At 38.3% G+C, this 13,318-nt stretch overlaps 2 protein-coding genes across 2 annotated transcripts; one reads left to right on the top strand and one right to left on the bottom strand.

The window, feature by feature from the left end:
- Nucleotides 1-215: 215 nt before the first annotated feature.
- On the bottom strand, nt 216-6,550 carry LOC129370838 (uncharacterized). Its single transcript, XM_055047054.1, has 10 exons — nt 6,385-6,550; nt 5,095-5,170; nt 4,869-4,984; nt 1,938-2,027; nt 1,629-1,771; nt 1,221-1,360; nt 1,032-1,094; nt 634-827; nt 291-435; nt 216-223 (listed from the first exon to the last, which is right to left on the bottom strand). Exons 2-10 carry the CDS (start codon nt 5,159-5,161, stop codon nt 216-218), a joined length of 966 nt encoding a protein of 321 aa, XP_054903029.1. The 5' UTR covers nt 5,162-5,170; nt 6,385-6,550.
- Nucleotides 6,551-10,628: 4,078 nt separating this feature from the next.
- Nucleotides 10,629-13,072, top strand: LOC129370973 (tripartite motif-containing protein 16-like). The gene has a single exon (XM_055047288.1). The coding sequence runs from the start codon at nt 10,969-10,971 to the stop codon at nt 12,640-12,642; it is 1,674 nt and encodes a 557-aa protein (XP_054903263.1). The 5' UTR covers nt 10,629-10,968; the 3' UTR covers nt 12,643-13,072.
- Nucleotides 13,073-13,318: the final 246 nt, after the last annotated feature.

Below are 13,318 nucleotides of genomic sequence, written 5' to 3'. Positions count from 1 at the left end.
TTTAAACTTCTGGTTTCAACTACATTTAAACAGCAAAGAACTCGTTCTGACATGAAGATAGACTTACTGGCTGGACATCAATGAAGGCTTGCTGGACTTCAAGGTTGCTGGTCTGACCACCTTTCGCCCAACTCTGTAGGGAACAGCAGGGAGGAGTTTTTGGCAGCAGCTGGAGTGCCACGTCACCTTGTTTGTCTGTCAACGAAAAACTCAGATTAAAATGCTACACAATCAAAAAAGCCACAGGAGAAAAAAATAGTTCAGAAAATGTTCCTTTTGAGCTTCAATACCTTGTGGAAGCAACTCAATCTCAGGCAGAAGACCGCTCTCCTCCTTCTTCCCCATGCGAATGACCTTTGATGAGAACAAGGTGTTCCAGTTCTCTGTCAGTTTTCCACAAGACTGTGGATATAAAACGGCAAAGTCCTGCAAAATCTAACAATCAGAAAAGACAAAAATACAAATCAAATGTAAAAGTGAAATGAACTATTACATTCAACCTTTCATGGGTGCTACAAATTTATGTTCTGGGTAGTTTGACATTTTGAGTTTGATTGTAATTGTACATTTACACATGATATTGCAGTTTATTGTTTAACATTTAACTGATCTCAATATAAGGTATAACCTCACCATTCCTGGTGTGTCCAACAAACGTGGAAACTCTGCAAAAATCTGCTGCATTGGGATTGTCCCACTTGAGCGGATCCATCCTGCGCGATATACTGCAGTTTCCCGCATGTATTGGACAACCTGGTCTGTGGGCCAAAAGTTATTTTTCAGCCATTCTGTCATCTGGATGGCACGCTCAGCACTGATGGTTGGTTCTGTGGGGAAAAAAGTATTACAGAAATTAAAAGAAAAAAAATGTGAGGTAATTCACAGCAATGATAAGAGCTTAGATTGCTGCTCAAAACAATAGGGGCTTGGAAAAAGTCCATGTGCTAGTACCAGGCAAACTTAATCTTTTGGTGGAGCTTCTGGGGCTGAAAGCATCTTCTTCCTTGGTTGATGCCTTTTCCTTACATTACGGCGACGCTCCTCCAGAAGCCAGTTGCTGGCCTGTGTTGTCTTCCGGGGGTAAACCAGGCGTCCTGAACATTTTTAACAAAAGAAATATAAAAGTTAAATGTTAGCCTTTCTGTTTTAATGTCCAAATTTTTATTAAACCTACAACTCAAAGATCAAACACCATAGTTACAATGATATTTATTGCTAACCATTGTGCAAGTTGTTGAAGTACTTGTGTGCTAGTTCTCTGAAGTGTGAAAACTTACATATCCTGTGCCATGGCTGTCTTAAACATGGAAACTGGTCCACAATCGAAGATGCCAGAATTGCTTTAGTGTCTGAAGATGGGCTGGAAACAAAAAAATTACATTCAGTAAGACAGGCAAGTAAAATATTTTATTTTAATTAGTTATTGTAAGATGAAAACATAGAGCAGAAACCTTAAAACACAAACAATTTCCAAAAAATCCAGTTTTTATTAGCCCAACACATACTTTAAGACTTCTTACTGGAGAAATTTTACTTAGGTGAGCACTGCACAATGCCGTTAATGTTCTCACCAAGAGCAAAATGTCACACAAACAACCTAATTGATCTAGTTTTAGAAGAATACTCACTTTTCTCCATATTGATCCATCAGGTGTGACACAAGTGTTCTGACCATGCACCGTCTTTCACGAATGGACATATGCTGATTTCCATCTAGACTGATAACCACAGGTCTACCTTCAGGGGAGGCACTGAGGATCTCACGGATGTTCTACAGATAAATAGTTAATGTGAAAAATAAAATAGCTGTTATTTAGCTGCAGTTTAATATTCTTAGAAATTTAAGAAAAGATGAGATGTGTCATTTTTAATTTTAATTAGTAAGAATGGATGTCAATATGTTAGGTAGGAAAGGTTGATTGTGCAGCTTAACTTACAAATGCTGCTCTTCCAACAGAAGAAACTCCACTCTCTAATTCAGCATGTGGTGTAGGATCAGCATCTTCAGTTGTTTTAGGGCTAGAGGTCTTTAAAATACAAATATAAGAAATATTAACCCCCAGAGTAAATTTAAAGTTTGAAACTGCAAAATGATAGAAATTATGTTAATTATATATAAACATTGTATAAAAAAGTATTCACACAATCAAGACAGACAATGTTAATGATAATCATTTAAAGTTGATGAACCCATAGTTACACTCACCATTGTAATGTCAATGATGATAATCCTCTCCACAATAACTTTTTTTTAATATAATTTAGTTAATAAATGAGTTCCCACTTTGAAAAATGTAGCTATTGGTCATAGGTCAAGACAAATGCAAAATTATGTAGAAAACTATATACACAACATGTCAGTCTTTAAAAAAGCCTATATCTCATAGAAATGCAAAACTCATTGCTGTTTTCTTTTCGGACTTTCACAGCATGTAGGGGGTGATGATCATCAATGGATTCAATGTCCAGTGCCCCAAATTCTGAAGTGGGACACACAGTGAAGGAAAAGAAATGCCTATGAAACCCAGTTGTTTCCCAGTTGTTCACAATAAATTTGATACTTGAGTTTATTGTCAAAATTCTCCTTATGATTCCAAACTGGGGTTCCCCATCTTCAGAGTGAGACAATAACATTGTCATTCCTGGCCTGTATTTTGTACCTTTGTACTTTATCCAAGATGGCACAAACACTTCTGTTAAAACAGCAAATTCCTCCAATCCACTTGTCACCTTTTCAAAATCATCTACAGCACCAAGAATTTTAGTGCTTCCAGGCCCAACTTCAAGATCATGAGAGAACATCTGACCAGACAGAAGAGTGTAGCACATCATCATTTGATGTCTGTAGGCCTGGGTTTTACATATATTACGAAAGCTGCAGTTCACATGACTAACTCGTTTGAAAAATCGATGTTTCGCCTCAAAGCGCATGGACCAGAAGTGAACGACAGGCCCTAATTTTCTTATGGCTTCAGGATAATGTAACATGAAATGGTGTTTGGGTTTTAAGTGTTTACCAGGAAAGAGCTCCAAATAAAGACAGTGATGTTCCTGAATAAGATATTTCAAGAACATTACTGCTCCCTGTGTTAACGAAGGAGAAAAAATCAACTCCATACAGCTAAGCAATGAAAGGTGTAACTCCCAAAACTGGTTTCCCTCTGGAACCAAATCCCCAATCATGAGAGGTAGGAGTCTGAGTAGGCACCATGTCTGTGATGCTGTTTGCCTAAATGCAGAATCAGGATTTTTGAGATCATGGAGTTTGAAAGCAGATGGCTTGTTGCGACTATCACAGAACCCATAGTCAAAGCTGGTCAGTCTATAGTTCAGCTGGTCAATAGTGAGAACTTTTTGCTCAATCAGTGCATTTAACACAAGCTTAACTTCATAACCTCCAACTCCTTCAAGAATGTCGTGCATAATATCAGGAGCAACATTGTCGGTGACATGATAGAATAATAACTTATTAAGAAAACTCTCTCTTTTAATACCAGTTTGAAACTGGTTGTGTAGAAGACAGTCCGAATTGTAATTAGCTTTGTCACGCAATGCTGAAGGGTCTTCAATTGTCTGTACCTTCAGAACATCTCTGTGTATGCGACACCACCTACACACACTATTTCCAACAAAACTTTCTGTGTAGCCCAGTATGCTGTTTAGTCCAAGGTTGTCCCCACAGACCTGTGCCACTCCAGCCTTGACAGTCCCTTTGAAATATGGAGTTTCTACATGAAAGCCATTCATTTCCAGATCTTTAATTTCACGAACAATTGGCTCTAATACAGCATTTAGTCCATAGGTTTTTACATCATCACTTTTGTACACTGCCAACAAAAAGTGAGATTTTAAACTAGAAAGAAACTCTTGTGGCAAGCACTTCATGGTATAGTATATAAACCCTAATTTGTGGACTGATGTTTTTGATCCAAGTGGATTAACCATCTCGCAGTCATCATTGTAAAGTGCTAATGGAATAGACACATCTTCAGAAAAAAGAAGATTGGTTGCAAACAATGCTCCATCTTTAAAATCCTCAAGGCCTGTCTTTTTAATTTTTTGCCACTCAAGAATTTTCTTAATTGTTCCAGGACTTTCAAGAATGACTTTTAACATAGATTTGAGAGGAACATACTGAAAGGTGTCTCGTACTGCTACTTGTTTCACTCTCCCTGTCTCTCCATCAATTTCCTGCATATATGAAAAGCCAGGAAAAGGAATTGCTTCAGGTTGTATGAAGTACCCTGACTGGGTGAAATGCTTCATTTGTCTGTATTCTGATTCAAATCCTCGAAATGGTTCAGAAGCTGAAGTAAACTCCTCTAAAAGTTTCTCAGCTTTTGGAGTTTCAGACTGTCCAGTCTCTTTTAAGAATGCAGCAGTTTTTCTTTTTAGGTTGCCAACTAGATCACTGATCAGACAAGATGTGTTTTCAACAACATCTCTGATTCCACTTAAGGTCTGTGAGGATTTGGCCTTCAATCTAGCTAAGAAGAGTGCAACTCTGTCTTTTATGCTCACATCCTCCAAATCATCCCAGTGTTCCAATGTTGCCTCATCACTTTCTAAATTGCATATGGTGCTCAAACGAGGACTTGTTGTTCTTTCACAATGTCCAACATAACTAGTTTCTCTTATTTCTGTGTCAAACTCAATAGCATGCCCTAATAGATGTCGCCTAAATGATCTCATATGATTAAATGTACGTTTGCATCCACTTTGAGCACACTGGAAATATCTTGAAGTTGAATATGTATTATGAATTACTCTTAGATGAGAAAAAAAATTCCTTATGTTATGTCCTATAGACATCCCACATTTAAAACACACATATCCCATTTTGTCTTGTCCTATGACTCAAAGCATACCTTGAGAAATTTTGCAAAATGACGTTGAAATTTCAGACGAGGACCAAGGTGAGGAATCAGGGATGTCAGGCAGTTAGCATCCAAAAGAAAGAAGCTTTCTTCATCAATGTTTTCAGCTGAAATATATTAGAAATTACATATTAATATTTTCAATCCAAAGAATTCCTGCCAATGCATGCTTTTAAGTACACACACACACACGCACGCGCGCGCATACTTAACCTACCTTCAAAAGCAGGGATTAGGTCAGAAAGTTTCCATTCAGTCAGCTTCTGTTTTACAAACTCATCCATCTTTCAAATCTTACAGGGAAAACAGTGATACAATTTGAGTCATTTTTTTTTTCTATGTGGAAAATAATCTGTACAATGTGTGCAAAAATATTTTATTTAGGACAATCACCAAATATTTCACAGCAAAAATAAGAAAAAATAATAGGACACTGACTATATGTTTAGCAGCTAATAACCCTGAACAAATGTAAAACATCACTTTTTGGGACACCGGGAGAGATCACACTGTTCAGTCTTGTTTTCACCAGCTCTCCCCTCAGCGCAACCTGATACTTGACAACATGAAGCAGATCTGTGTAAACCCTAAAGTTAATCCAGCTGTTTTCACTAAGAACTGTATGTTTTTAATTCCATCTTGGTGGCTAATAATGGCCAGAATAACATACTTGCTCATTATCTAATTTCTGCGTCATGATGATGTTGCTGATTACATAAAATCATATGGTAATGACAGCGTACTTGTCTGACAGATACAGTATAGCCGTCAGTTTGTGTTAAGCATATGCCATCGCAGAGTGTGCTGATCTGACAGAACACCGGTGGGGACGACTCCAAACATGTTGGAGCACTTATAAATTAAGAGATATTTCAATAAATCGAGCAGATATTTTATTGTTACATAGTTAAATCTTCACTAGAAATCTGTAAAAGTTACTTTTATTTGACAGAAAGCATAATATCCAACTTTAGCTTCCTCTCCTCTGCCATTGCTGGTGCATACTGTTTTTTCTTCTCCACTGCCTCAATCGGTTTCACCCAGGTTAACCGTATAATAGCATAGCATAGTGTGTTCAGTAAGAAAAAAGGCTTAATGAAAATGGCATTTAACAGTTATATTACTGATATATTACTATGAATACCTGTATACTCTGTACTGATCGCTTCGGACACCGCTACTGCAAGCCTCCAGTCCCTCCTTGTCGCTATAGATCCGTTATTAGCATTCTAGCTGCTACCACCTTTTGCGCGCGCTAGTGAACGAGGCCAGCGAAAACCAGGGGCAAAGCGCATCACACCCTCACCCTTTTTTAAAACAAATTGGATAAATTATCTTTGAATTAAATTAATTATTTCAAAAACATTACCCTATCAACGAAGATGATAGGTTAAATCAAATAATTCAATTAAAGTTACATAAATTTAATTTAAAAGATCTGTAGTATATAAAGAATACAATAACCCTATTAACTTTAAAAATATTATACCATAATATTGTAACTTACCATGTTTTATTTGAATTGAGAAGTCCAGTGTTGTCTGATCAGGTCACAGTCCAGTTGAAAATGGAGGTTTGTGAAGAGGGCAATGGATTTTTATATGAACTGTATTTGACCCAACCAATTGGGTAAAGTGTTGAGTCAACCGAACCTGAAACCTAACAGAATCAGTTAAGTGGAGTTCATTAAAACAAAAAAAAAAAGTCAACCCAACCGCTGGGTCACTACTTTTGAACCAATATTGGGTCAAAGTAACCCAACATATGACCCAGCATCTCTTACCCAGAAGTTGGGTTATGAAAATAACCCAGCATTTTTTACTGTGTACAGATACACATTTTGAAAAAAAATAAAAATAAAAATAGATTAAAACCAAAGAATTGTGCAGAGGTTTAAAGTTCCTCTTTCTGATGCATAAAAGCCCTCTTATCCACTCACATCTCTAATTCGCAATAGACACCAAAGAAAACTCTGAATTGACCCAATTAAAATGTCTCATCTGCTTTCAGCTTGAGGAGCCCTTAAGTCTCCATCGAAATTATCAGACGGTTCTGTTGACTGATTAGATTATCAGAAGGGTTTCACTTCAAACCGACCCCGTCTCTGCAGAGAACCCAGATGAGAATATCAACTGTAGTTTGTTTATTGAACATAATGCTCATTTTATTTTTAATGCACTATCTGGAAGACACTATAAGGCCCTACACATTCATTAGCATGCCTGGAATAGACGTGTGAAATAATATGAGATGACAGGTTTAGGTTTCATTTGAACATTTTGATTTTATGTTCTGTTTCATTTTGTGCTTAGCTTATAATTTATTACATTTTGGGTTTGATCAGGTTCAGGAATCATTGGGTCTAATCAGAGGCAAGTAGAGGCAGCTGGGGAAGAGCAGGTAGAGGGAGAACAGATCAAAAACTGGGTAGAAAGGCAGTTTATGGAAAACATGAGCAGAATATGAGAAAGAGAGAAAACAGGGACATAAACAGTAACATTTAAGTGGCTGGCTAATGGTATTTGTGGATTCAACAAGTCACAAATTTTTCTGTGTCAACTCCAAAATATTCACTAAAAATTAATCTATTTGTAGATTTCCATATGAATCATATCTAATATTTGAAAGAAAATTAAGCTTGGGAAGCTGAAATTGTCATTTTGTGCATGGCTAATAAAAGCTTGGCTAATAAAATTTTGAAAGGTTTATTGCAGAAACGGTGAATAACGAGACAATCTCAAAAAATCCTGGTGCTCTCTGCAGAGAGAGAGAAATATGGGCAGGGAGAGAAATGTGAGCAGAGGGTTGAACTGGGGAAATTACTGATAAGTTTTAGGTTCTTCGGTTGAAGATGAGAAAAAGGGAGGTGAGTGAAGAGATCTGGATGAAATTTGGGGGGAGTGTGTCTGGAAGACACTAATGTTTATCAGAACAGGTTGGATGAATAACTGGTTCTCAGGAGCTTGAAGGCTACCAGCTGAGGAAAAGGTTAACCAGAGGCTAATGGTTTCACTGGTGGAAGTTTCCACATGAGGAGGAAACCACCCAGAGAAGTTCTGAGGAAGAACACAAGAGAGTCAGCAAGATTCACAGACATCAATAGGATCAGTGAGGCTGCAGGAGGCAACAAGGGACTGACAGCCAGCTTCTGGCACGCTGTGAATGATCACTGATGACCTCCAGGTGAGTGGAAGCGCACCTGAGGAGAACCACCCTCCGAGTGTTGGTCCCATGGCTCCATCTGGTGGAAACCTGTAAGAAAGCTTTAACCACTCAGAGGACACCCCAAATCCGAAACAATTCAGGTAGATCTGGTGCTTGAACTTTTAAAATAGGCAGTTGAAAACATTTGTAGACTGGTTCTCCAGTATTTGCTGCGTTCATCTATCTGTAGACGGTTTAGCTTCCTAATCCCTACTGTAATTCAAAGAAAATCACAGATTTTTACGAAGCGACACAAGGATGTAATGCCAGAAGCTCAAAGATGCACATTTAATACATTTAATATGCCTAAAGTCATTCTCTTCTAAAGAATTTGTGACGTATACATGTAAAAACACGAGCATAAAATTGTATGCCAGTGATTCTCACTTTAGACTATGTTTATATTTGGCATAAAAAAATTGTAACTGTCACTATTCAAAACAAGATGTTTGTATGTACATATATTTTCTGGAGACAGTTTTGTGTCATAATCAACTGAGGGCATTTTCTACACTCAGTGGCTTCAAAAAGCAGTTTTTTGTGCTGTCGTTCATATACACCTGCTCTTTTGTGGCACAGAGAATTACTCTGCACACCTGGTAAGGACAATAGATGGCAAGCTGGTCTGATATGCTGAACAAAAAAAACACAGAGGGAAATGCAGAGGCATCCAGAACAGACCAGTATCCTGCTCTCCATTGCACATTCATTGAAAAATAAACTGGACGGCCTCACAGTTAGGGTCATTGCGCTGGATGGTAATGCTTTTTGTTGCGGAGACAGATAGGTATCCCCCACCGTCCCTCACAAAGCAGCAACTCTGTTGGATTCACTCTATATGCTTCACATCAAATGAAACAGATGAAACTGCTTCAACTCATCAATCGGTGGTGGAGAGAATTTGATGGTGAACCACATAAAGTGGGAAAATTTCCAGAATCAATTTGCAAAGTCCCCTGACGTCCATGTTGGACATTTCCTCTCATGTATTGTGATTGGATATGCATGGAATGGACATTTTTCAGTTGTTAGCTGTACTGAGCGCATTTTCTTAAAATGACCCACATCTTTAATATTCTACAGACGGGTGTCCAAAGTGTGATCAGGGGACCTTTTTTTGGCCCTCAAAATGATTTTGTGCAGCCCTTGGCAACAACTTGCGAATGAGACAAAAGAAAAATGAGGGGATGCCTTTCCAAAAAAATGCTTGCAAAAATTGGAAGCATAAACTTTTATTTTTTATTTACCATGTTTAATGGTTTGTATTTAACTATGTAGTCAATTCGACCACAGATAGGGATTGTTGCAAGGATATTATCATCTGCACTTCCTGAAGTTTTTGTACCTCCAAAAAAATGTATTAGTCAACATACTGCTTTGATACTGGAATAAATACTTTGTCATAATAAAATAGCTAGCGTGTTCAATAAGCCCAACAATTGAAACTGGAACATAAAGTTGTTGTTCCTAAACTTTCTGTATTGTTTGAGATTAAATTATTTCCAGTCTGAGGATCTGACAGTTTTACATATTTTCTGCAGTTTGGAGGTGTTACCACAGTAACAGTACCTTTAGATTATACACAGAATTTATGACTTTACCCTTAACATGGTTTAAACCTATTACAGATAACTTTATGAAGCCATGTATACATATGTTTTACCTTTCATGAAAAACTGAAAACACATCAAGTAAAAGAGAAACATGCAGGATTTGTTGGTAAAAATTAAAACATTTTAGAAAACAGAATGGCATTTTGATGTACAGAGTTTGTGCTTTAATCTGCTTTTCCACTGACAGAAACATCAAATTTTGAGACGGAGCCGAAGCTCTGGATGTCTGCTTGGATCATGGAACAGAAAGATAAAGGCTGAAGTGGGGAGCAGTGATTTCTGCCTTGTTCATATGAAACCAATGCAAGAAGAACATCACTCAAGTTGTTCTGATGCTGGAAATGTCTGACAATTTAGACAACCTCCAGTCTGAGGTACCCAGAAGCAACGATTTGCCTTCATGAACCGCTGACAATATGTCAGATTATCTATTACATGTAAACATATGCATATTATAATTGACATTAAGTGATTTAAATGGGTCAATACCCAATATGTCCAAAGCTAAGTAAACAAGTAAAACATTCATGCATAGCATTGACTTATTATTGTTTACTGATCAACAAGACTTTGACTCAGATTCTTTAGATACTTGCCTTCTGTCAATTGCATCCTCTCTCTCCTATCCGTTTGACTAAAAATGTATCATCAATTCCAAGAGTTTTAGACTTCCAAGAGTCGTGTGTCTCTTACCAAAAATGTATTTTGTAGGTTTATTTATTTTGTTTCAAGTCAACATAATACATTTTCTTCATTTTACTTTCAAGTTCATGAAAAAAGTACCAGAATGATTTGATATGACATCTTAATGTTTATTCACCAAATTAAAATTGACAGCATTATCAATCATCAAGCTTAATGTATTACTTTTAAATCTTCAAGAAACCCAAGAAAATCCCAAATATTATTCTATCAGGAACTGAAAACTGTTGAATTATCAGAAACAGTAAAGTAAACTGATAACAATGTGACGCAAACAATGATTTCTCTGTTTCCCGCAGCCATGATAGAGTGAACACACCTGGTGTCACCTGAGTTTTGATGACTCAGTCAGTTGTTTTCAAAAGAAAACTGTTGTGAAGAAAACTTGAAATTTTATTACATTCAGAGCCTTCCTCTTCCTGGTCTCAAACAAACATTACAGCAGCTGCTGAAGGACAAAGCTCATTGGCTGCAGTATGTCTGCCCTGACATGTGATTGGTGGATCAGACCTCAAACCTGTTTCTCTTCTCTGGAAATGAAAGTAACACAGTCACTGTGACTGAGAGGAGAAATGGAGCAGCAGGCAGTTCAGCTGGACCGAGAAACCTTCTCCTGTTCCATCTGTCTGGAGCTACTGAAGGATCCAGTCACTATTCCCTGTGGACACAGCTACTGTATGAACTGTATTACAAACTTCTGGGATGGAGGTGAGAAGAAGAAAAGCTACCACTGTCCTCAGTGCAGGAAAACCTTCACACAGAGGCCTGACCTGCAGAAAAGCACCATGTTAGCAGCTTTAGTGGAGCAGCTGAAGAAGACTGGACTCCAAGCTGCTCCTGCTGATCACCACTATGCTGGACCTGAAGATGTGGCCTGTGATTCCTGCACTGGAAGGAAACTGAAAGCCATCAAGTCCTGTTTATTCTGTCTGGCCTCTTTCTGTGAGAAACACCTTCAGCCTCATCATAATGTGGCTCCATTTAACAAACACAAGCTGATAGAGCCGTCCAAGAACCTCCAAAACAACATCTGCTCTCGTCATGATGAGGTGATGAAGATGTTCTGCCGCACAGATCAGAAGTGCATCTGTTATCTCTGCTCTGTGGATGAACATAAAGGTCACGACACAGTCTCAGCTGCAGCAGAAAGGACTGAGAAGCAGAGAGAGCTGGAGGAGAGGAGAGGAAAAATCCAGCAGATGATCCAGGACCAGGAGAAAGATGTGAAGCTGCTTCAACAGGAGGTGGAGGCCATCAATCGTTCTGCTGATAAAACAGTTGAGGACAGTGAGAAGATCTTCACCGAGCTGATTCGTCTCCTCCAGAAAAGAAGCTCTGAGGTGAAGCAGCAGATCAGATCCCAGCAGGAAACTGAAGTGAGTCGAGTCAAAGAGCTTCAGAAGAAGCTGCAGCAGGAGATCACTGAGCTGAAGAGGAAAGACGCTGAGCTGGAGCAGCTCTCACACACAGAGGATCACAACCAGTTTCTCCTCAACTACCCCTCACTGCCAGCACTCAGTGAGTCCACACTCTCATCCAGCATCAACATCCGTCCTCTGAGACACTTTGAGGACGTGACAGCAGCCGTGTCAGAGCTCAGAGAGAAACTACAGGACATCCTGAGAGACTCTTGGACAAACATCTCAGTGATGGTCACTCAGGTGGATGTTCTACTGTCAGAACCAGAACCAAAGAGTAGAGCTGGATTCTTAAGATTTTCATGTGAAATCACTCTGGATCCAAACACAGTAAACACAAATCTGGTTCTATCACCGGGAAACAGGAAGGTGACAGTAATAACTCAGGATCAGTCTTATTCTCGTCATCCAGACAGATTCACTGAATGGTGGCAGGTTCTGAGTAGAGAGAATCTGACTGGACGATGTTACTGGGAGGTGGAGTGGAGCGGGCAACAAGTTTATATAGCAGTTGCATACAAGAGCATCAACAAAGTAGGATATGAAAATGAAAGTAAATTTGGACACAATGATAAATCTTGGGCATTAGATTGTTCCCTAAAAGGTTTTAGATTTGGTCACAACAACATTTGGACCTCCATCTCAGGTCCAGTTTCCTCCAGAGTGGGAGTGTATCTGAATCACACAGCAGGTCTTCTGTCCTTCTACAGCGTCTCTGAAACCATGACTCTCCTCCACAGAGTCCAGACTAGATTCACTCAGCCGCTACTGGCTGGACTTTGGGTTTGTACTAATAGAGACTCTGCAGAGATCTGTAAACCCAAATAGATTTTCTCTTTTTTCTCAGATTATTTATCAGGGTTCATTACTCTGATGTCTCTACTTTACCTTTCTGTTCTTATTCATTTTTCTGGTTTAAATATAGTTATCTGTGTTCTAGGAATCATTGAGAAAATCACTGCTGATGTTTTCTTTTTATTTTATATGACAGAAATATTTCTACACTTGAAAATATAATCTTCCCCGGGCTCTAATAGTTTTTGCTTTAATATTTGTCTTATGTATTTAGATACTGTTGTTCTTCTTGTTTTAAACAGTCAAGATTGAAATGAACTGAACTTGCTTCTGTTTTTATCTTTGTGATTCAAACAATAAAAGTGAAATTAACATAAGCTGAGAATTTACCCTTTTTTCTTCTCCGTTCTTTAGATCCTGCTCTGATGCTGTTCTATGTTTTTTCCCTACTTCAATAAAACAACATGAGAAATTTGTGAAGTTTTCTCTTCATTATTTCAGTGGATTGTGAGTTTTGTCATCTAAAGTGTAAAAACATTTCCTTCAGAGTGTCTCAGGTGATGATGGAGAAGATCAGATGTTTGGTTTCACCTTCATTCATCAAGAACACTGCAGAGAAATTAAAGAAAGAAAGATTTTATCAGCGGACTGGTCAGTTCAAACAAATATTTCAGTTTGTAATTTCTATCTATTGATAATTGGCTCATGA

This window comes from Poeciliopsis prolifica, unplaced genomic scaffold (genome assembly GCF_027474105.1).
Source record: "Poeciliopsis prolifica strain line A6 unplaced genomic scaffold, Auburn_PproV2 SCAFFOLD025, whole genome shotgun sequence".
Taxonomy (NCBI): Eukaryota; Metazoa; Chordata; class Actinopteri; order Cyprinodontiformes; family Poeciliidae; genus Poeciliopsis; species Poeciliopsis prolifica.
This window is presented reverse-complemented; position numbering and strand designations above follow the sequence as displayed.